Here is a 21,556-nt window from a genome sequence, read left to right on the forward strand (position 1 = left end):
GGAGGAGAGCTGGACAGATAAGACGAAAGCTCCGTCTTGCCCTCCCTGTGTGTCTCTCTCACAAGGCGCTTATCTAAAGGGAATAAAACTTGGGTGGTGGGGCAGGAATTGAAATCTGGGATCTATCCCCTCCCACTAGTTATATGACCACAGGCTGGTTCACTTCTCTCTAGACCCTGGCTTCACAATGCATGAGGAGGGAATTATAGTACCTGTCATCCTTGCTCCAGAGGGAGGCTGCGAGTGCAAGTTGTAGAGGACTGAATGGTGTCTCCCCAAAATTCATGTTTCCATAGGACCTCGGAATGTGACTTTGTTTCAAGAGTATCTGGAGATACAATTAATTAAGGATCTTGAGATGAAATGATCCTGCGTTTAGGGGGGCTCTAAATCCAGTGACTGGTGTCCCTATAAGAAGAGAGAGGGCACAGAGAGACAGAGGAAAAAGGCCACGTGAAGACGGAGGCAGAGATTGGAGAGGCGCGCCTACAAGCCAAAGGATGCTGATCGCTGAGGGAAGTCGCCAGAAGCCAGGAGAGAGGAACAGGGGGGTCTCTCCCTCACAGCCCTCACAAGGAACTAACCCAGAAGGCACCTGGACTTCAGATTTCTGGCCTCCTGAACTGTGAGAGAATAAATGTCTGTTGTTCTAAGCCATTGAGTTGGTGGTAATTTGTTACGGCAGCCGCAGGAAACGATACGTAAGGTTAAGATGAAAAGCGTGAGAAACACACAGCATTATGGGATCAAGAATGTTATTACAATAAGCACAGTGATTACACAGAAACCTATCGAACTCGGAGATCTTTTGCCTGGTTCTGAGTGCTGCCCAGATCTGTTCGTTATGTTGTCGCCACATCCATAGCCTTAATCCAGCCGTAGCCACCTCTGTGCCATCTGTACAGGTGTGACCTGCAGCTTGGAAATCATCACTGAGCTCAGAGGAAGAAGTTAAGTGGACAGCTCTGGACACTGACCACTGAGTGCTCGCCCACTTGCTGCCACTGTTCTAAGCACTCCATGAGGGCACCGTGCTCTCGGCACTTTTTTGCAGATGGAGAGATTGAGCGCTGCAGTGAGAGAGTGGCGGCGCTACGAGCAGAATCCAAGGGTCAGGCTTCAGAGCCTGTGTGCGTGAACTGCCTCACCGTGCCTCCTCGGGCAGTGAGGATCACCCCTTCCTGATTTACCGGGGACAACACAGCTATTACCAGAGCCTTGGGCTGCCAGCCTGCCCTTCCTCCTCCCATCTCTGCCCCCTCATCCAAGACGATGGCAGGCTCTGAAAATCCCCGTGTTCTCTAACCCCGCTCCACCTCCGGCCAGTCCGGCCTTTGGTCTCCTCACTGGATGCCCAGCCCCCAGTAGCACGGGAAATGAGCTGGTTAGAAATGGGAACCAGCTATCACCCCGCTCAGGTGCTTCCTGGCTAGTGGCACGGCACAAGGCCCTAGAGGAGCTGTGTGGGCGCCCGGCTGGCCTTAGATCCCGCCGCTCACCAGGAAGCGTGGTCCTGCCAGCTTCAGCAGAGCAGGGCTCCGGGGGATGCCCCCCGTCTCTAAGCCCTGAGCTTCGGAAGTTTTCGGGTCCCCTTTTCATCACTCCCACAACCATAAGCCCTCAGCCACCTCGGCCTTTACCCTCACCTCCGTAGGCCCTGTCCTCAGGCCCAGCCTTGCCCGCTTCCGTCTGAATCCTGCAGGGGTTCCCAACCCACACCAGCCCGGGGTGAGGTCACCCAGTCCCCTCACGTCCGAAGTGACCTCTCCTACTCCAGCACCCCCTGAGCTTCAGATCTGTGTTTTCAATCACTTATGTGACGTGTCCTGTTTCATAGCCTATGATGTCTGAAACTTCACATGTTGTCCTCTTCCGGCCCCAGTCATCCCCACCTGGGCAAATGGCGCCCTGATTCATGTGGTTGCTTCAGCCCCACAACCCAGGGGTCATCTCAGTTCCGCTCTCTCTCTTTCACTTTCCACAGTCAATTCATCAGCCGGTCAGGTTTCACTCTTCTTCAGAATACATCACAAAACTGTCTCTGGTGCCTCAACGCCTGAGGCCACGCCCACCTCAAGCCTGGACCTCGTAGTCACCGCCCAGCTGGACCCTGTTTCCGTTGTGGTCTCTTTGACCCATTCTCTACTCAGCAGCCAGGCATCTTTGAAAACCCAGAAATCAGTTTCATTGCTCTGCTGAAAACCCTCCAATGGCTTCCACAGGACTCAGCGTAAAAGCTGAAGTCCTTGTGTGTCCTCAGGGGCCCGACCTCTAGCCTCCTCTCATAGACCCTCCAGCTGCACAGGCTTTGTCCGCCCAGCCCTGCCCACAGCTTCCCCACCAGAGCGCGAGCCCCCGGTCCCGCCCTTGGAATTCTCTGCTCAGGTCTGCTGGCTGGCTGCCCGCTTCCCATCATGCAGATTTCAGCTCCAGTGACCTCCCGGAGACATCTCCCTTGATCAACACCCCCTGCCAATCACACGCTGGTCATCTCCCTGTTTGATCTTCTGATGACACGCGTCATAAATAAAATGACAGTCTTTCTCGTTACTGGAGGTAGTCATGTTCTGTAAAGTCGCCCTGAACAATGAATTAGCAAATATTGAGGCCATCGGGGAAACACAGGTTTAGGCACCTATGAGCCTATTAACCGTTTTCTTTGTGTGTTTCTGTTTAAACACACCTTCTTTAAAATATTCCGTTGATTCATTAACATTGAACTCCCAGGACAACAGCACGCATGCCTGAGGGAAGCGTATGTAACACCCGCCTTCCCTGTGGGGCACTTCCCAGCCTTCTTGAACTTACAAACTCTAGATGGACAACTTCAGTGCTGTGCTTGGGGCCATTTTAAACAGCGAAATCACCAACAGAAAGCACATAAATGTTTAAAAAAAAAAAAAAAGTGGCACTAAATAGACCACAAAAAGATGCTTGTTTATAGTATGAGAGCTGAAACGAGAAGCTTCCACCTCATCTGAATATGCACGTCAGCCACTCAGGATTTTCACTGCTCTTTACTTGTCTCTGAATGACTCCGACAGTACTGGATGTATTGATCTTGGGGTTGCAAATAAGTTCTAGCAAATAGGTGAGCTTGCAAATAATGGAATCTGAAATTAAGGAGGATCAGCTGTATTTAGTTGTGTTATATTTCTCCTGACTAGAAGATAAGCTCCAGGAGACCTTGTCTGCTTTGTTCACTGCCACATTCTCAGCTCTTGGTACAATGCTTAGCACATGGGAAGTACTCAGTACATCTTTGTTGATTGAAAGAAAAAATAGAAGGCAGGAAGGAAGGCGGGAGGAGGCCAGGGAGCTCCGCTGGGGGTGGTGGAGGAACTTACCACGTTCTTCGTCTGGCCACCTCCCCACCCCATGCTGTCAGGTAACACCCCGGTCTCAGTTCCCCAACCCAATGTCTGACCAAGAGTTGATGATCAGATTCTCTTTTATTCTCCCCTGGACTCTTCTGGGAGGTGAGAGTAAGGAGCTGCCTGACCTTCCATTTTAGTGTCTGGGGGCATTTGCACCTGCCTCTGTTTAGCTCTGATTTCGGTCTCTCGCAGGCAGAGTGCAAAGTCTCCTGGGCCAAGAGTCAGAAACCCTGATTTATGATATCAGACTTACCACCAATTAGCTGTGTGACTTTGCGGGTCATTTCCCCTCCCTGGCCTCAGTTTCCTTATGTGTTTTAAAAAAAGGATAAGGTCACTTATCCTCTTGTCTTTATAAGTGTATATAAAAGTGCAGTGCAAACTGTAATGTTCCCTCCAATGGCATGTATTATCAGTGTTATTTTACCCCTGGTCCTCTTGTCAATGGAATATTAGATTACAAGTGGCTTAAACCGATCCTTGTCTCACACATCGAGAAGCCTGGAAGGAATTCCAGGATTCAGCAGCTTGACACTGTTCGGGCTCTGGGTTAGCATCTCTACCACGCTCTTGACTTCGTCGCTAGACGGCTGTAGCCGCTCCAGGCTTTAGCCTCTCACACCGCCAGTCACCACAGGAAGGTGCGGGCAGTGCGGGAGCTGGTTAGAAACGTGAACCAGCTGTTGTCAAGCTCCGGTACTTAATGTCAGGTGGGAGGGCACAGGCACTTGGGGAGGTGCTGATGGGGAGGAGGGAAGAGGCTCCCTCATCTATTTAATTTTAATCAAGGATGAAAAAATCTTTCTTGGAAGCCCCCAAGAGACTAACTCTCAGATTCTTTTGCCCAGGACTGGGTCACACTAATAAGCTGATTACTGGTACAGAATGAGATTCTAAACCAATCATTGTTCATCCATGGTTCATGGGTTGGGGGATGGCCCTTGCGGGCGGAGGAGCCAAGATCACCTGCCACATGTGTTGCCTCGTCTTCTCCTGGCCCTCCTGCATCCCCTCTTGCATTCCCTCCTGCACCCACTGCTGCACCTCCTCCTGCATCCCCTCCTGTATCCCCTCCTGCACCCCCTGTTGCATCCTCTCCTGCAACCCCTCCTGCATCCCCTCCTCCACCCCCTCCTTCATCCCCTTCTGCATCTCCTCCTGCACCCCCTCCTTCATCCCCTCCTGTATCCCCTTCTGCATCCCCTCCTGCATCTCCTCCCACAGCCCCCAGCCTCTCTCGCTGCCTCCTTCCAGGCTCTGCACTGTGGGCCCTGCCTTGCTCCTTCTTTCTGGCTCCTGCCATCCCTCCCAAGACTTACCATTTTCTTCTTCCTTTTCTGGGACTCAAAGTCCACTCCCTTCCCTTTCTTCTTTCTGACCCACAAACCTTCATACAACAACCACCACCGAAACGATGACAACTACCATTACCCTTGGTTGATAAAAGGAAAAGTCTTTCTCTTGTGCACTGACTTTCTCAGGAGATTCGGGAAGCATTTCAGGATCTCATCAGGCCTGGTGGGTGGATGCGTGCTGTGGAATCAAGTCAGAAAGCCTTTCCTCAATAGCGACCCCCAACATTTACACAAAACTTGAGCATTTAGTTGGCCCTTTTCATCTAGCTTGGCCCTCATGAGCATCCAGGAGGCAGACAGGGCAGGCATAATAAGCCCTTTTGTCAGATGCATCACAAGGCTCTAGGAAATCAAGGAGGTTGCCCAAGGCCGCGGAGCTCCTAGGAGTTGGATCTGGAGGGAGAATTCTTGGCTCTGGCCCAGGATTGCGTGCCCCTTCCATCGCACCACGACCCCAGACAGCTCACAGCTGGCCTGTGTGAGTGTCCATTTTAGATTCCAGACAAGAAGGAGTTTGCCAAGTGAACAAGTTCCAAATAACAAAGTCCACTGCGTGTGCCAGGAAGGTCTAAAGCGATGCCAGGCGCAAGGGCAGAAACAATGGTTATTATGTTCCACTCACATAAAACTCCAGGGGTTCAAAAATTCCGTTCCCAGATCTTGTTCCCTTTGGTCTCACAACAGCCCTGTGAGGTGGACGTGGCAGGGCTGGTTACTGTTGCAGATGTGGAAACAGAGGCAATGTGACCTCCCTGGCTAGAAAGAAGCTGAGCTGGGACCTCACCCTAAGGTTCCTACTTCCCAGGCCTGGATTCTTCCCCTCACAGATGCATAACAATCATAAATCAATCTTAAACAGTCAAACAACCAAAAAATGATCATAAACATTCATAAACTTGCCCAGGCTCAGGGCTTCTGGGGCTAACAGCTCGTCAACCAGTTTCTCAGAACAGAATGGGAGGCAACCAGAGCCTAGAAAGCGGTTTCGAGGAAATGGGGCCAAGAGAAGAAAGGACTTGGCAAGAGGCTAGGGGCAGACCCGCTGAGCCAGCAACCCTGACTCAGCCCGGACACCCCAGGCCAGCAGCTGGGGAGCTCCCTGGGAGCAGGACGGGGCTGAGGGGCCTGGGGGGGTGGTCTCCAGGGTTCTCCTGCCAGCGGCAAAGGTTCACTCTGAATCCTTGCCTCGGCTTCGAGGCTCCTTCTCCAGGAAGCCTCCTGGGATTAACCCCTCCTCCGAAGCCCTTCAGCAGGGCCACAGCTAATCTCAGTGATGCCACCTGGGGTGTGTCAACACGCCGCTGGAAGGGTGACAGAGCTGTGTCCTCTCTCCTCTCCTTCACCCCCTTTCCAGTCCACCCAGTAAACACACCAAGCAAACAACAGCTGACTGGCCCCACCCCACCGTCCCGCTCTCCTGGGTTCTGGTGCTGGTTCCGTGGTGAGACTGGGCAGGGGGCGGGCTGAGAGGACAGCTCAAATAACAAACAGCTGCAGTCAGTGAGGAAGGGAGAGGAAACAGAGATGCACAGGAGAAGAATGCAAACGGCGTTTTGTCCACAGAGCTTCTTGCCGCCCCCTGCCCCTATGGGAAGCCAGTTCCTAGGGAAATCTGGTGGCCCCTAGACAGACCTCTTGGGTGTCCCTCACCGCAGTCCCCTGGCCCACTGTCTTCAGCTGTCATTGCGGTGGACGGCTCGGGTTTCCTGGGAACTCACACTCACCTCAAGCACGCACCCTGAGTCTTTCTGCTTTTGGCCTGGGGGCTTCTTTACTGTGCAGGGGAGGTGGGGGTGGGGAGTGGCTGGAGGACACCCATTGCAGGGGCAACCCTCAAGTTTGGGGATGTTACCAGCTGCAGGGCCAACCCCTCACCAACGGGGGGACAGGAGGTGGTGAGTGACGGCCCGCCTCCGGCAGAGCTGCGCTCCCACTGCCTGTGATGGTGGCCTCAATAATGTCCCCAATATTACTTTTCCTCGTTCCTTTTCCTTTCCATGCCCTCTGCTTCCTGTCTCATTCCAGGAATCATCTCCCAAATAACTACCTGCACCCAAAACCTTATCTCAGGCTTTGCTTAAGAGGGACCCCAAACTAAGACACCCCTCAGATGCATGGTTATCTCTGCCCGTCTGGGCAGCCAGAGCTCCCGGAAGCCTTGCCCGCCTCCTCGGTGGGTCTGGTGTGCTTTTACTAAGGACAATAAAGGAGAAGAGTCTACAGCCCGGTGATCCATTTCCATTTCTGCAGCAGTTTCGCCTGCAACTGTTCCCCTGTGTGAGCCATTGCACGGAACTCCCCTGGAAAAAGAGGAAATCATAGAGGCTAAGAGGTCAGACTGCCTGCATCTGAATTCTGGCTCCGCCACTGCTGGTTGGGCGGTCTTGGGTAAGTCACTTAAACTCTGTGTCATTTCCTACATCTGTAAAATAGTGATCATAATAGTACCTACCTGCGGGGCTGTGAAGGTTAGAGGAGTTGGTGGCACATGCTTAGAACACTGCCTGGCTCACGGCAATGTTTTCTGTGTTTGGGACTCTTATCTCCTCCATAAGGGCTCCTTGTGCAATGCCTTGGGGAGAGGGACAGAGCGGGGTCCCTGAGGACCCCCAGGGGCCTGGCTCCTTTCCATTCCTCGTTTCCTCCCTGGTGGTCCTGGTGGCAAGGCTGACTTCATAAACCAGTGACCTGCACTTGGTTAAATGCTCTGTTGTTTCCCATCTTGAAAAACTTTAAATTTTTGAACCATGGGCTCCACATTTCATTTTGCACTAAGTCCCACGAACTGTGTAGCTGGTCCCGCCTGGTGACTTAAATCTCGGGGAGAGGCCTCTGCAAATGATGAGGGTAAAAGGAACCCTGTCCTGTGGCCAAGCTGGGCTCAGCTTCTTCCCTCCCCTGAGCAGAGCAGAAAATGCAGGCACAGTGGGAGCTTTTATCACAGCCAGCGTGACTGACAATGGCCCCTGGGGTGGGGATAGGCCTTAGGGGCCAGCTGGTCCAACCGCTCCGGAGTCGTGATCTCCTGCCCGGCACCCTGGCACAGGCTTATCCAAGCCTCTTTGTGAATTCTTCTAGTGCCAAAAAGGACTCCTTTCATTGTCGATTCTAATTGTAACTGCCCCTCACCCTTGTGGGGTGTTTTGAGGTTCTCCAAACCTTTTCACAAGGATTATCTCACTGGATTCTCACCAACCCTCCGACTCGATAGGCGTTTTCTTAGGCGTAGAAGTTGAGGAAATTGTAACTTCCAGATTAACAGCCTTTGTTGCCCCACTCAGCCTTTCCCTTCCTTCTATCAGCAATTGAAATCTCACTTCCCCTATCAAGAGAGAAGAAAAGACTCCTTAATTCTTTCTAGTACTAAATTATTTTTCCCCCTGGGCTGTGGGGAATATAATGCCTTTTTTTCAGTTATGCTTCCTTTGAATAACAGTCATGAAAATGGCATGAGCTAGGCAGACTTTCAATGAACTGAAACTCAGGAAACTGAACTGAGGTATTAGACTTCTGTTTAACGATGGTGGAATAAAGCAGGATCACAGAACCTCATTCCGTTTTTGCCCAAAGAAATAACACAGAAATTTTAAAACAAAACAAAAACCCAACAACCTCAAACAGCTGAAGAGTCCATCATACAAGGAAAGAGGGTAGAACACATGGCCCTTCTAAAAGGGCCAGTCAAGGAAAGAAGCAGAAGCTTCTAGAACCATGTGGTTTCATCCCGCCCCAGACTGGGGAAATAGGTCCATTGAGAAAATCCTGAGCCCTTCACCTGTGTCCTCGGATTTGAAGGGCAGCCGCCAGAGGGAGTGGGAAGGGCAAGGAACTACCTGAGAGTGGAGGTCCCCGGGACCCGGGGGGCCTGTGTGGGCAGGAAGGGCTGTCCTTGGCTTGCTGTCTGCCCGGTGGGTGCAGGGTTGACATGAAGAGCTGGAGCCCCTGGAGGGGCTGCACAGGTAGAATACGCCCCACATGCTGCCCTGCCAGTGAGCACACCCTGCACCGCCCAGATGTCTGTGGCTGAGCATGTGGCCACGCTTGCCGCTTCTCACCTGCTCGGTAGAACTAGTACTCTCCTGCGTCCCTTACTTAGAGTAAAGCAGAAGACTTTACTTTCATTTTCTTCTTGTCCGTGGTTTTCAGATTCTCCGTTGCTCTGTTCTGTGCCCACCACCTCTCCTCCCTACCCGAACCCAACCATAAATACCTTTCAAATGAAAAACCCATGGGGCCTCCACTTGGGCTGGTCTGTGTTAGAATCTACCCCTGGGTAAGACAGGTAGCTCCAGCGGGGACGGGCAGGTAGGCCTCCTGTCACTCCTCCTCTTCCTCTTTCAGTAAAGAGTAGGTCAGTCTGAGTCAGTGCTTCGCCTGGCACACCACATCTCCTCACTATTCAGACAGAATTCCGATTGATTCCAATGACTATTCCTGATCTAAAAGGCAGCGGATTCTGCAGGTTGAGTAGTCAACTAGATCATGTCTTTGACTCCAAGGAGAAACTGCTTTATAAATTCCACATTCATTAACTCACTCAGTCCCTTGCCTTTTTCAGTAGTTCTTTAGGAGAACAAAGCCAGGTTCTCCTCATTAGAAGCCAGCCCAGGACTTCTCTGAATAGTATCATGCCGGGGCAGGCACAGATGTATCTCCATGTGTCATCACCGGCCAATGGCTCCTAGGTATTTCCAAATCTCTTCTAGGAGACCTGTTCTGCACTCTCATCTTTACCCTTCATCCTCTTTCTTGTGGAGTTCCACCTTCTGGTGTCAGTACTCTAGAAGAAGTTGTGTGAGTGGTGGACTGAACAACCTGCTAGCTATCAGGCTGGGAAATCAAAGACCCTTAGGGCCAGATTGGACTTTGAAACATCACCTTCGTATCACTTCTCCACTCCAACCCTGAGCAGAGCCAGGCCTCAAACCTATGTCTGCTGTCCCAGCTCTGCCTAAAGTTCCTCTGTACTTTACCATGACACCTCCATAACCACAGGCAACATTTGATTCTAATCTGCCCACTTCCTTCTGATAACCAGATTTCCAAGAATTGAGTATACTGCACTTATGACTGGAAGTTAAATGTCAGTTCTCAAGATATAAACCTCAGAATCTTCTGCACCTGGACAGGAAAAGGTTTTCAAAATTAGTGCAGCTTCCTAAATCTTTCGGATGCTGTCAATGCAGGCTTTTATATTTAGGATCATATAAATTATTCATAGAGAACTGTTGGGCTGGTGGATAGCTTCCAACTACTAGAAATTATATTTCCCTCCCTTTTGATAATTAGTTCAAGGTCTTCACCACAAGCGACATCATGTCTCAGAAGCAAAAATAGGCCCCTATTAAGACTATGTAATGTCTTCTGTCTAGCAGGTCCTATTTCCTCTTTAGGCCCTTGTCTCCTCGCCTTTCTAATTGGCTCTCTGACCACAAAGCCTTCTCTTGCTACTGTCTGGAGCCTTAGATAATTAGATATAGTCTGACTAGGTGAGGTTAGGAGCTTGGCTATGCTGATTGCATTCCAGTTTACCTGGGCCAAAGGACCCAGGGCTCTGGAAAATGAGATGGTGGGCATTATAGCCTATGCCACAGTGATACAATTCTAATGAACCGAACAGGTTATTTGGACCTTAGGCACAGCTAGGTGTAGGAATAGTTTATACCCTTTGTTAAACCTAGTCAGGGTGGGAGCATTCAGCACAATGTGCTTCACATACACGATCTCATTTAACACTGGAAATACCTCTTTGAAAGTTTCCCATTTAACACATGAGCATGAGGTTGAGAGGATAAGAAACTTGTCAAAGGGGTTGAGATTCAAGCTCATGGGACAAGTCCTGGGTTCTGCTGCCTCTCTGCGGGCTCCTACTTGGACAAGCCCTGGAACCCAGAGGCCACCATGATGGAGGGACATTTGGGCACTAGAGGTAGTCATGAATTTACTACCTGCTGCCAGTTTCATACCTGGAATTCAGAAATGAAAGGAACTATTATGAGATTGAAATCTCTATCTCCTTCCGTCTGAAACAAAGGCATTCTCTTTATGTTGTATACTCTACAGGGCAAAAATAAAAACAAAATACATTTCATGTCCATATCCAAAAAGATAAAAAGCATGGATTTCTGACTTTTTAGTGGCTAATTGTTATCTCTGCAACAGCTGAGGGGAACACATATTAAAAAGTTATCTTCTAGGGTTTGGGAACTATTATGTTTATTTTAAAATCGGGGAAAAGGAAATTATAGAAGCTTTTAGGTCCATTACCTCTTTAACAAGCATACCTAATCCTTTAGATTTAACTCTTATTTACTAAAAACAGCAATCCAACCGAGGCAATCTGCTGTTTTGAGGAAAACATTTGAATGGAAATCAAAAGACCTGGCTGTAGTCTCCACAATTCTATTAAGTAGCCATTTGAGGCTACCAGCAATGGACCAAAATTGCACCAGAATGAAATCCACCATCTCAAAACAAGGTGATTTCTAAAGTTCCAGTAGCTCTGAAATTCTAAGGGCTAATGAGTTATGCATCAATCAGTGCCAAAGATAATATAAAGGTTACTCCCAAACAAAACCTCCATTGTTTTAGATGGGTGTCCCTTTGATTAATGTGACTTATATGAATGAGTGATGGATCAACAGATCTAATTCTCTTAAAGTATTTAACTCAAAAAATTTCCAGCTATTGAAATTATGGGCAAACTTGTCGAAGTAAGAGAGCTCTTCTAGACCCATGTAGCGTCCTTTAATTATTCAAATAGCTGAGGAATTTTTTTTTTTTACTGTGATAACTGGTCTTCAAAGATGGCTCCCAATGAGCCATGCCTTCCGGTGTTCATACCCTTTTGTAGACCCTCCCATATTGCCCTGTGAGTCACTTTAGCCAAAGTGACATTGTGCCAGTCCTGGATCTAAGCCAAAAGAAGTCTTGGTTGCTGCTACTTTTGTGCTTTGAGGGAGCCCCGAACTGCCCATTACTCTCACTGTTCCACACTAAACATATCAGAGTTCAACAGACCCAATACGGGCCCAGATGCCTCATTTCCAATGCCATCCTTTGTCCCTATTAAAAAGTGTACATATCAGGGAAAGAGAAAAAGCCCTATTGTGGGCTCTAGATTCCTTGATTAAAAGAGGTTCCTTGTCACCAATATTGAATTGTCCCTTTGTCTGGCGTCCTGGAGATGCCTAATGGCTGAGAGGCATATTTCTTCTGCTAAGATGGCAAGAGTATCTAAAATGGCAGCTGGGATCCTTTAGCGGTGAGCCCTCAGGAATGGCAGTCTGAAGACAGTTCACATGGAAGTCGACTTCCTTAAGACCACCATGTTTGAATACTCCCTGGGGTCCTCACGTATCAGGGGTGTGTGTACCTGTTTGTAGACAGCAGACTTAGGCATTTTCTTTGTCTTTTAACACTCCTGGGTTCCTCTTCCTAGTACTCCAAGCTCTTCTAATCCCCTCCCAACTCCCCCCACTTCTAGGGATCTATTTTCTTTGCCCTTAGCTGTCCATCAGCTGATCCTGATAGAGTGTTAGGTGTTAGTTAACGAATAAAAACTGAAGACCTTTTCAGGGAGTTTTGCACCAAAAACGAAACAAAGGAATGAAGATGCAGCAATTGATATTTTAGGGGAGGTATCCTAGCCAAGTGATTTCTCAATGACACCGCTAAGACAGCTACTATAATCGCAAGGACGGCCCAGTGTTCCCTCTTCAGCAGTGAGAACTTTACCACCATCTCTAGAGTGAATCTCACACCTAAAAGGCAGAAAATATTCCAAGGAGAGGCAACAGAAACTTTCCAGGGGAAAACTCAGGAAGGAGATTTGTGATATGTTCATGATTTCTAGAAAGAAAAAAAAAAAGTTCCAATTTCTTCCTTTGTAAAATGGGTTTACTCACCTAATTAAGAGTATTTTTCTGACTAGGAAAGGAGCCGGTCTCATTTCCAGTGGTTAGCCAACCCTCCTCCCACAATACATTTGTGCGTGTGTTTACATGTGATCTGGGTAACTGATACTTAGTTTAACGTTTCTCAAGCCTCTAAGAGTTAAGAACAAGTTTATCCAAGTCCTGAGAGGTAAAAATTTATTGATTTATATTGTATCAGCATGTTATGATATGGTCACACCTGCTCACATGGCTGACTTTTTCTTATAGCCAAAAGAGGAAATGTTTTCCTTTAAAAAATACATTTTTTCAGCAGGAAGAAACATTTTCTAAAAACAAACATTTTCCTATTAAGTGGAAGTTAAAAGCAATGGCTTTTCTTTTTTTCCCAACTCATGAAGAATAGGGCTGGTCAGCAACAGATCTCAGAGTGCTTCAAATTTGCTTTCAGGCCTTTGCCCTCAGTCTGTTCTTTGTCTTCCACAGAAACCACACTGGGGAAAAAATTACAGCCTCACCAAAACAGCAGCCTAAATCCAGATAGAAAAAGAAGAGGTAGGCTGCACTGTAACTCTTTAACTTATTTGGTAGATTGTGTAAGACATTTAAATACATTTAAAATTTTCAGTGGGATCAAACATACTGTCCAAAAAAATACCTAAACAATAAATGTTTTCAGTACTCAAAACAAAATCTTAGAGATGCCTGTTATCAGTTTACTTAGTTTTGAGAAATGAAAGCAAAGAACCAAATTTAGAAATATGCAAGCTTCCCATGCACTTCAGGAAAGATTTGCTGTTGTCAAATTCTTCAAATCAAAAGCATGCTCTGTAAGACAGATATTAATGCTTTCCCACTCTTTTAAAGGGTCAGTGATAGGAATTTCCTGAGAGCAGTGAGCTTACTCAACACTATCAGTTAAATTTAAAAAAAAAGCACAGGGCAGTGGTGTGCCAGAGACAGCCCCTACTGGCTCCCTACAGCTGATTGTTAAATTTTAGAGTTTTGCCAGCAGTTGCTAAACAGTTGTTATTAAAATTAAATTATACAAGCTTACAATGAGTGCTGAAGCTAAAAGTGGTTCACTTTAATGAGTATAATTTGTACAAGAAATAGTTTAACAGATCATGTATCAGACTGAATGCCAATAAATTTGAGAAATAAGTGGATTACGATGTAATTCCATTATTTAAATCATGGTTGAATTGCGATCATAGATTGGCTACAAGAGTTCAGCAAAAATCAATTAAAGTATCCTGGGAGAATCAACTGGCTATATGGGATTTACAATAAAGTATATTTTATTATTATTTGTTAACTGTGTTTATATGTCCTTGCTATCAGCAAAATTTTAACAAACATATGTACACTTGAATACAGAATTTTTTTTCTAGGAGAGCAGTCTATTCAACATTTACCAGTATACCACTGGATGGGGAAAGTGGGAAGGAGTGGGGGAAATAGTTTAAAACCAAAGGAGGAAGTACAATGTTTTTTCATGGATTTTCAGTTTGCCCTCAGCATCCAACTGCCATGATACACGTCCACAGATGTTAATGCCTAAATATCTCCAGTAAAATACAACCACCCCATCCCCACTACTAAGAATTAAAAGCACTTTACTTGAAAAAAATCAACTTTATTTTTTCTAGGTTAAAAAAAATAGAACCAGCTATTAATTTTTGTTGAGAAAATGCTTCTTTTGGTGTTCACATCTAAATTTCTGAAAAGGTGATCTGGTTACGAAAATAATCCCAAATGCATTCATAAACCAGATCCACATGTGACCAGCCCTTTACAAAATTTAATTACAGTTGCCACAGCCTTTACATTCATTCTTATCATATATTACAACATGCAGATACACAAAGAAAGACAGGTCAACAAGCTGAAGTAAACATTATGGCATCAGGAAAATGAAAGTCCACCTGTATAAAATAAATACAACTTTGTAATAACTGTAAAGACAATGAAAGCACTTAATACAACAATGGCAATTCAATGTACAACTGTTTCATTACCCAATCATGAAATGAGTTACTGTAAAATGCATAGACTCCTTACATGTAAAGAATTTGTGCATCACAGTCATGTGTTCAACAGTTTTACACAATAAAAATAAAGCCATTCAAAATATGTGTGCATACCTCGCAACTAGATTACACTTAAAACTTTTTTTTGCTCTTTTAACTGTTTTAAAAAAATATTAAATGTAAAAATCCTCAAATGGAAATTTGCAGAAAAACCCTTATTTTATTTTCCATATGGCTACAGTCACCCTCCCCCAACAGTCCAGCACCCTCAGCTTATCCCCAGGGTCCAGTTCCTAATTGTTGGGTATCAATGCAAAATGATTACAATAAAGCACCAACCAGTGACTGTTCCAGAGAACACCTGGCCCCTTTGTGACTGAGAAATGTCCAATTTAGGTGGTTTTGGTCCCAAACGTATTAGTCTCTACTGCCTCATAAAGTGAACCAGTATACTTGCTGCCCAGGGTGGCTTTGACTTTGCCTTTCATGTTAACAGATGTAAGATTCACTGTACTACATTGCAAAAAAATAAAGAAGAACCATTTTTATCCATCCTTTGTGGACCAGCGCTGACATGCTCATAATGGTAACTCTGGAAGGAAGTCCTATGTAATGAAGGAAATAACTGACTCTTCCTATTCAGCAATACAAATAAAATTTTCTTAAATATAAAAAGAATCCAATAAGGCTATCCAGGATTAACTTTCTACGATTATAACCAGGTCCCAATAGTTCAGAACAGTCTGTAGGGAAGTGATTGTCAAGAAACGTTACTAAGACAAATCCACCAGAAGTGAGTAACGTGAGCAAAGAATGAGAGGCATTCTTAACACCGATGCAAACACTATTAACACTACAGGGATGTTCCGAGGTTTACATTTGGTGATTTAACATTTCATTTTCACAAAAAGGCTCGCGAAAAATTACAATACCGCCAACTCTTGATTATTCATGGATTCCTTTTCTAGCCCATGGATTATTTAGGCTTTTGTGTTTCCTCTTCCTGAAGCTGTCTTTCCAAATCTTTTCACTACTCATTAACAGTCATAAGTATATAGGCAATAGAAACTAATAAACTCAAATCATTTTTTAAAATTAATATGCATCCCTAGAAGAAAAAAAGTTTGATGATAATAAAAACTCAAACACCTAAATACAATTAGATTTTTGGCTTACTATGACTTATTACTGGATTAACTATCCAGTAATCTCTAGTTCTTTTACTGTGGAAAATTAAGGGTTGGTTATAATATTAACAACTACTTAATAACATGACAGACCTGAACTCATAGCTAGCTTTAAAAAAAAAATCTACTATTTAGATTCTCAACTCGTTTGCCCACCCAAAACATCATTTTCCATTCTGTAATTTTTCTTTACCTTCTACTGGCATATATGTTTCTCCACAATATCTGTATATTTCAACACCAATGACAGTTTCTGAAGTTAAGCATGAACTGCTGGGGTGGTCACTTCTGTAGTCACTGCGCCTGCCCGTGGCCAAGCAGATGCTCCCCTCACTGCAGCTCATTGAGACCAGGGTCCAGCAGGGAGTTCTCAGCCCTCTCTGCTGTGTGAATCTAGACAGATCAGCTGAGACCAAGAAGTGCTGAGATTCTACAAGCTACAGGCATAAAACTGGCACAGTTTTATTTTCTTTCCCCTTGACAAAATGTATATTTTCTAAACGTCCTTTGATCTCACTTTGCAAAGAAAATACAAATTAGGACTTTTAATTCAGTTCTGTACAGTGGCATATTGCTGCTTCCCTGATTGCCATATAAAAACATGGATTCTCTCTTTACATTCCCTAGTACAAGCAGGAGAACTCCAGTTACTGATAAGGAAAGCACTATCAATGCTCTCAAACATTTTGCCAACAGAAGAGAGAGAACATGTTGATAAAGAATCAAAGAGGGATAGGGCAGATCAAATACACATCTATTTACAACTCACAGATCTATTTTCAAAAGTTAACTCACACATCTATTGGTATTTGTCACTCTACAGACTGTTGAAATGACTGTGCTTGAAAAGTAAAGCATCTTACATAATAGTCTGTTTAACATATACAGTATATTAAACAATACCACGTTCCTTTGGAGCACAGTGATGGCAAAAGTGGCCCTAAATCACATTTATATATGCATGTATGCATTCCTCTCTCTTTTTTTTTTTGGATGGGAGAACTGGCCACGCTATCTGTGGCTTGCTTAGCAATGAGGAAAAAGTCTATTGGCTAGGACTGTGCATGCCATACTCGACAGTGAGAAACTTATCCCCCAGATGGCTGACTAATCTCTCAAATGAACAATTTCGATTCATCTTGTCAAGTAGTGTTTGCTGGGCCTCAAAAAGAAGCATCTTTAAGCTTCTTTCCGTCTTCCTATCATTATCTTTACCTCTATATTGAGATTGGCTTCACCTATTCACTGTCACTGTAAAACACATAAGGAAATGCTTAGATTTCCAAAAAACTGCATTTTATAACAACCATTACCAAACCAAACACATTAACACTGTCTTCTGCATTTCACCAGTAGTAGTCTGATATTCAATGAGGTATTTCAGGTAACACATCATTCTATTTCACACAGGCGTTGAATTAACCCTAAAGATGAAGCTGCTGTGGGCTTTGGTTTGGTGTTGCTTCGCCTTTCCCACATAACTGGGAGAAAATTCACATCTTTTCAGTTTTTTTGGTTTATTGAAAAACAGATAACACTAGCCTTTACTTTTATTTTCTGGCTACTTCTCAAAATTGTCATTTGTACAATTAGTGGCGATAGGGGAACCTACAATGCACACATCACAGATAACTACCACTGACTCACTAGGATCTAAATAGTTTTATAGTCCCAAGCCAAAAAATAGCCTCTCTCTCAACACTGGGGGTGCAGGTGATGGGCTGATGGCATGCCAGCACTTTTTGAGAAGTGTTTGGTTCTACTATGAGGTCAATCACATGAACATAGTGACAAATTAAAGAAAAAGAAGTTTTCTAGAAATAGAAACTTGACTTTATCCTTTCCAAAAGCAATGGGAAGAGACTGAGAAGCCTTTTTGCTGGTCTCTCTCCTGGTTACACCACTCTGACATGGGCAGCTCCTTGATGTGCTAAGGGAACACAGGTTCCGGGGGTGCCACGTGAGAACTTGTCACCATTTGAAGCCAGTGCCTGGCTTATCTCTTATTTTTCTAATAAACTAGTCTATTTCACCTTAAATTTATCATTCAAATTTCTTACCTTAACTTGTTTCAACCATCCCCATATGCATTTAATGCTAATATGCAAAATGGAGAAAAAAAAAAAAAAAGGCTCTGAGCGGGACGGAAGCCTCGGTGTGGCTGGTGCCCAATGCAGGCAGCGCTGGAGAGCGCCTGCACACAGAGCCACGTGCAGACAGGCAGCCTCTCAGAAACCCCACTCGCTGATTATGCTTATGTTTGTTTTTAGGTTATAGTACTAATCCTTTGCTATATATGCATCTGATAAAAGTGCATTTTGTAAAAGACAATCATCAACCTATGATATGCCTTCTATACAAGAAGATAAATCAAGTGACCCACCCCTCATACAAGGGGAAGCACTAGTGCATGTAAACACAGCATTGGACTGAGCTGGTCTTTCTGAAGAACACATTCTAGTACCAGAAGATGTCCAGTGGACACTGCTTTGCCCCCCAGAGCATGCTTGACACTGAACTTCATGTAGCTGTGGAGGACCGGAGTGTCGCTGCGAACAACAGGGAAAGAGTTCTTCAGAAGGTGCCGACCAGCTCCCCTCGAGGTTACCAGTAACACAGCAAGAGTTGGTGGATATGAGGGCGCTCTACAGCACTGCCTGACAGAGACTACTAGCTAAAAGGAACGGATGCGTACAGCATTCTGAGCTTGAACTAGATTAACAGGTATATCTGGTGGCAACAGAATTTGTCTCAGAGAGTCTTCTAGGATGATTTTATGATTTCCTCTTCTCCAAAAGTGATGTTTGCTTAAATGTGTGGTGGAGTGTATCTTTTTAAAACATGAAAAGTCCTTAAAACATATTTGCAGGTCATTATATTATTGATCCTCATTTTAGTAGAGTTTTAAAATATCCCAAAGGGGGATAAATATTAATCCATCCATTGAATTTCCTTTTCTTTTCTTTTTTTTATATTCTGATTTGTACATGTAAAACAATGCACGCTTATGAAAGTCCAAGCTCCTGTGGTGACCTTGACAAGTCCAAGTCAATTCCTAAAACAGGCAATGGTAAAAATACTGAAAGACGTTGTACCACATATAGCCTGACAAAAATGCAAAAGACTGTATGAGAAATATCCACGTGTTGCTGAGCGTCATTTCCCTGGAAACAGCTTCCTCCTGGCCCTTGGGAGGTGGAAAAGCCCCTAAAAGACAAGATAGAAATAATTTGTTTTACTGTGGTGGTAGGTGTCCTAGAATAAAAGTTGAACATTAGTTTAACTAGAGTTTTTTGTTCTTGTTTTTTTTAAAGCATCTTCTGTGACTTCTTGTTGCTCTTAAAGAGAGATATCATTTGAAATACAATTTTCAAACCGCTAAGCCTTTTCCTGCCTCTGAGTCTTTGCCTTTATTCTCTGGCTGGTACGCTCCTCCTCCACCTCAGTGAATGGCAGGCTCCTTGCATTCTTCCAATATCAGAAAAAGACCATCCATCTAGTCTCCCCTTCCCCGCCAGTCACTCTTATCTCTGTGTTTATTTCCTTCTTGGCACTTTCCACAATCTGTATTGATTCCAATCTACCTTTTCTTTTTTCTACAGACTGGTTTACTCTCTGTCTCCCGCTGGAATATAAACTGCATGACAGAAGGCACTATGGCTGCGTTGTTTTCCACTGCATCCCTATAGATTTCCACAATGGCCAGGACACAGGATGTGTGACTCAATTAGATAATTTCCAGGGAATTCCCTGGTGGTCCAGTGGTTAGGACTCTGTGCCCTCAGTGCCAAGGGCCTGGGTTCAATCCCTGGTCGGGGAACTAAGATCCTGTAAGCCGTGTGGCGAGGCCAATAAAAAAGAAAAAATTTCCAGAATACCATAATTTATACTAATTCTTCTATTTACAAATTAAATGTTTTTGCCACAAAAGGGGTTGTAAATTACTGATTATTTTCAAAAGGTAATATGGTTTATGGAATATGTCTTAATAATAAAAAGGAGAAACACAAAGTAAACAGATGTCTTTAAATTCTCTTCTGGAAAGGAAGGCTAGACCACTTTGGAGCAATATTACCTAAGGTCATCCTGAAAACACGCTTCAGCATTTCAAATAGTCTTTGTCCTTGCTGATAATCCCCTAGGATAAGCTGATTCAAGAGAGGATTTGCTTCTCACAAACAATTTACAGAGAATGCTTTTAAGTTTCAAGGTCTGTTATACAAATAGCTTTCTTAAAAAGAGTTTCTATTATTGTTGCTACTATTTAGGCCAAATATCATAAAGAGATTGAGTTTGAAAAAGAAAACAGATCTTGCTGGCCTTTTAGCCTTCTTAGATATCCATCCTATTTCATCTTGAAAGAAATTTCTAGAGTAAGACCAAGGAATGCACACAGCAGAGAGAGGCATCTTGTTCAACTAGTCTTACTAGGAATTCTAATGGCATACACAATGTCCTACTCCTGTCATATTAATATGCACTACTCCAAAGCCCCAGGGTCGGAAAGTTGAGGAATGAATCCTATTGAGGACAAAGTGAAACAACCCTAAACATAAAGAAAAAAGCCTTAAAGGTAATTAACAGTATCAGTCTTTCCTTATTAGTATTAGACCTTCAATAGTCTGAGTCAATATCTACTTTAATTCTGTACCCAAAAAGTCTAGGTGGGAAGAAAATTGGGCCTCTACTAATCTAAAACCCCATGGCTATTCTCAGGCCCGGGACAACTTTCTCTTCATCTTTTTATCCCTATTGCAGGGTCTAGAAAATAGACCTACGGCACAGCTAACTGTGAAAGCACTTTGGTATGCCTGGTGTTCTACCAATGTTATTTCCTTCTTTCGTAACTTCCTGTTTTTCCTCCCTCTCCCCTCCCTGCCTCCTAGGTCTTTTTCACTCATTGTAGTTGTCACAGAACGTAGAGAATATTGAGTATAGAAAAGGGATCTTAGGGTAAATGTCTCCCTAGGAGAAAAATGTAATAAGGTTATATCCATGAAAACTTAACATGTAAACTTTATCCCTCCATGTAAAGAAAAGAATAAAGCACGTGAAAATGCAGTTATTTATTTATTTATTTATTTGGCCACACGACATGTGGGATCTTAGTTCCCCAACCAGGGATTGAACTCATGCCCCCTGCAGTAGAATTATGGAGTCTTAACTCCTGGACCACCAGGGAAGTCCCTGAAAATGCAGTCAAAAGTGATCTGAAACAACTGTATGGTGACGGTATCAGTCAAACAATCAAGTACAATGCCAACACATGAATGATATTTGCTATTTCATAAGACAGACCATATAATCGTAAATGTATGCTGGCCGTCTTCCAGACTGTGTACTCTCTTAAACTAGATCCATTTATACAATGGATACTCACCATTTGATCTTTCCACACTGGCTGATGAAGTAAGAGCCTGAATAAATTTCACATAAATTTGTCTTTATAAAAATTCTAAGCTGAAATTCTTAAATAGAGAAATACTGTGATTCCTTTAGGGTATCTGAAGAATCGAAAAATGGTTATCTCCCCTAAAGTACATCTTTGAAACTATCAGTAACATCAGGAACATGTATAATAGGACTCTGTGTACCTGTTTCATAAAAATGCGATAAGAGGTCCTCTTTTTCAATAAAACGCTGATAGAGCCAGTCAGCAAGGTTATCCGTCTCCAGGGGTATATCTTTAATTGGAAAGATCCTATCAAG

The 21,556-nt window shown here is 44.5% G+C and overlaps 3 protein-coding genes across 9 annotated transcripts in view; 1 reads left to right on the forward strand and 2 right to left on the reverse strand.

Annotated features, from left to right (window-relative positions):
• The window catches only part of RD3 (RD3 regulator of GUCY2D), a 411,139-nt gene that overhangs the window by 221,094 nt on the left and 168,489 nt on the right, over nucleotides 1-21,556 (reverse strand). The gene's annotated exons all lie outside the window — the stretch shown is intronic.
• LOC309632749 (uncharacterized protein) lies at nucleotides 1,600-21,432 on the forward strand. 2 transcript variants are annotated; one of them, XM_082400561.1, is made up of 4 exons: nucleotides 1,600-6,173; nucleotides 6,983-7,120; nucleotides 13,114-13,182; nucleotides 19,450-21,432. In XM_082400561.1, the coding sequence occupies exons 1-4, from the start codon at nucleotides 5,687-5,689 to the stop codon at nucleotides 19,614-19,616; spliced, it is 861 nt and encodes a 286-aa protein (XP_082256687.1). In that variant the 5' UTR covers nucleotides 1,600-5,686; the 3' UTR covers nucleotides 19,617-21,432. The 2 variants fall into 2 exon arrangements, 1 of the variants encoding a protein (XP_082256687.1); XR_014247045.1 differs by lacking the exon at nucleotides 13,114-13,182 and having other exon boundaries at nucleotides 5,794-7,120.
• The window catches only part of LPGAT1 (lysophosphatidylglycerol acyltransferase 1), a 76,452-nt gene continuing 69,141 nt past the window's right edge, over nucleotides 14,246-21,556 (reverse strand). For 4 of the 6 annotated variants that reach the window (XM_082400407.1, XM_082400408.1, XM_082400403.1 and 1 more), the window contains 2 exons: nucleotides 21,442-21,548; nucleotides 14,246-19,054 (listed from right to left, as the gene is read on the reverse strand). In XM_082400407.1, coding sequence (XP_082256533.1) covers nucleotides 18,903-19,054; nucleotides 21,442-21,548 — 259 coding nt within the window. In that variant the 3' untranslated portion in view covers nucleotides 14,246-18,902. The remainder of the gene's footprint in view (nucleotides 19,055-21,441; nucleotides 21,549-21,556) is intronic. The other 2 variants (XM_082400409.1, XM_082400405.1) reach the window with 2 other exon arrangements.

The sequence above is a fragment of the Balaenoptera borealis genome (assembly GCF_965194805.1).
Source record: "Balaenoptera borealis genome assembly, chromosome: 1".
NCBI classification, from domain to species: domain Eukaryota; kingdom Metazoa; phylum Chordata; class Mammalia; order Artiodactyla; family Balaenopteridae; genus Balaenoptera; species Balaenoptera borealis.

What these genes read in the sequence shown, in the direction of transcription:
- LOC309632749 (XM_082400561.1), top strand. Translation starts at nt 5,687, where the DNA reads ATGGGAGGCAACCAGAGCCTAGAAAGCGGTTTCGAGGAAATGGGGCCA. An exon ending in TGCTGGTTGGGCGGTCTTGG is followed by an intron (nt 7,121 to 13,113) that starts GTAAGTCACTTA and finishes TGTCTTCCACAG; the next exon opens with AAACCACACTGGGGAAAAAA. An exon ending in TCCAGATAGAAAAAGAAGAG is followed by an intron (nt 13,183 to 19,449) that starts GTAGGCTGCACT and finishes TTTTTTCTACAG; the next exon opens with ACTGGTTTACTCTCTGTCTC.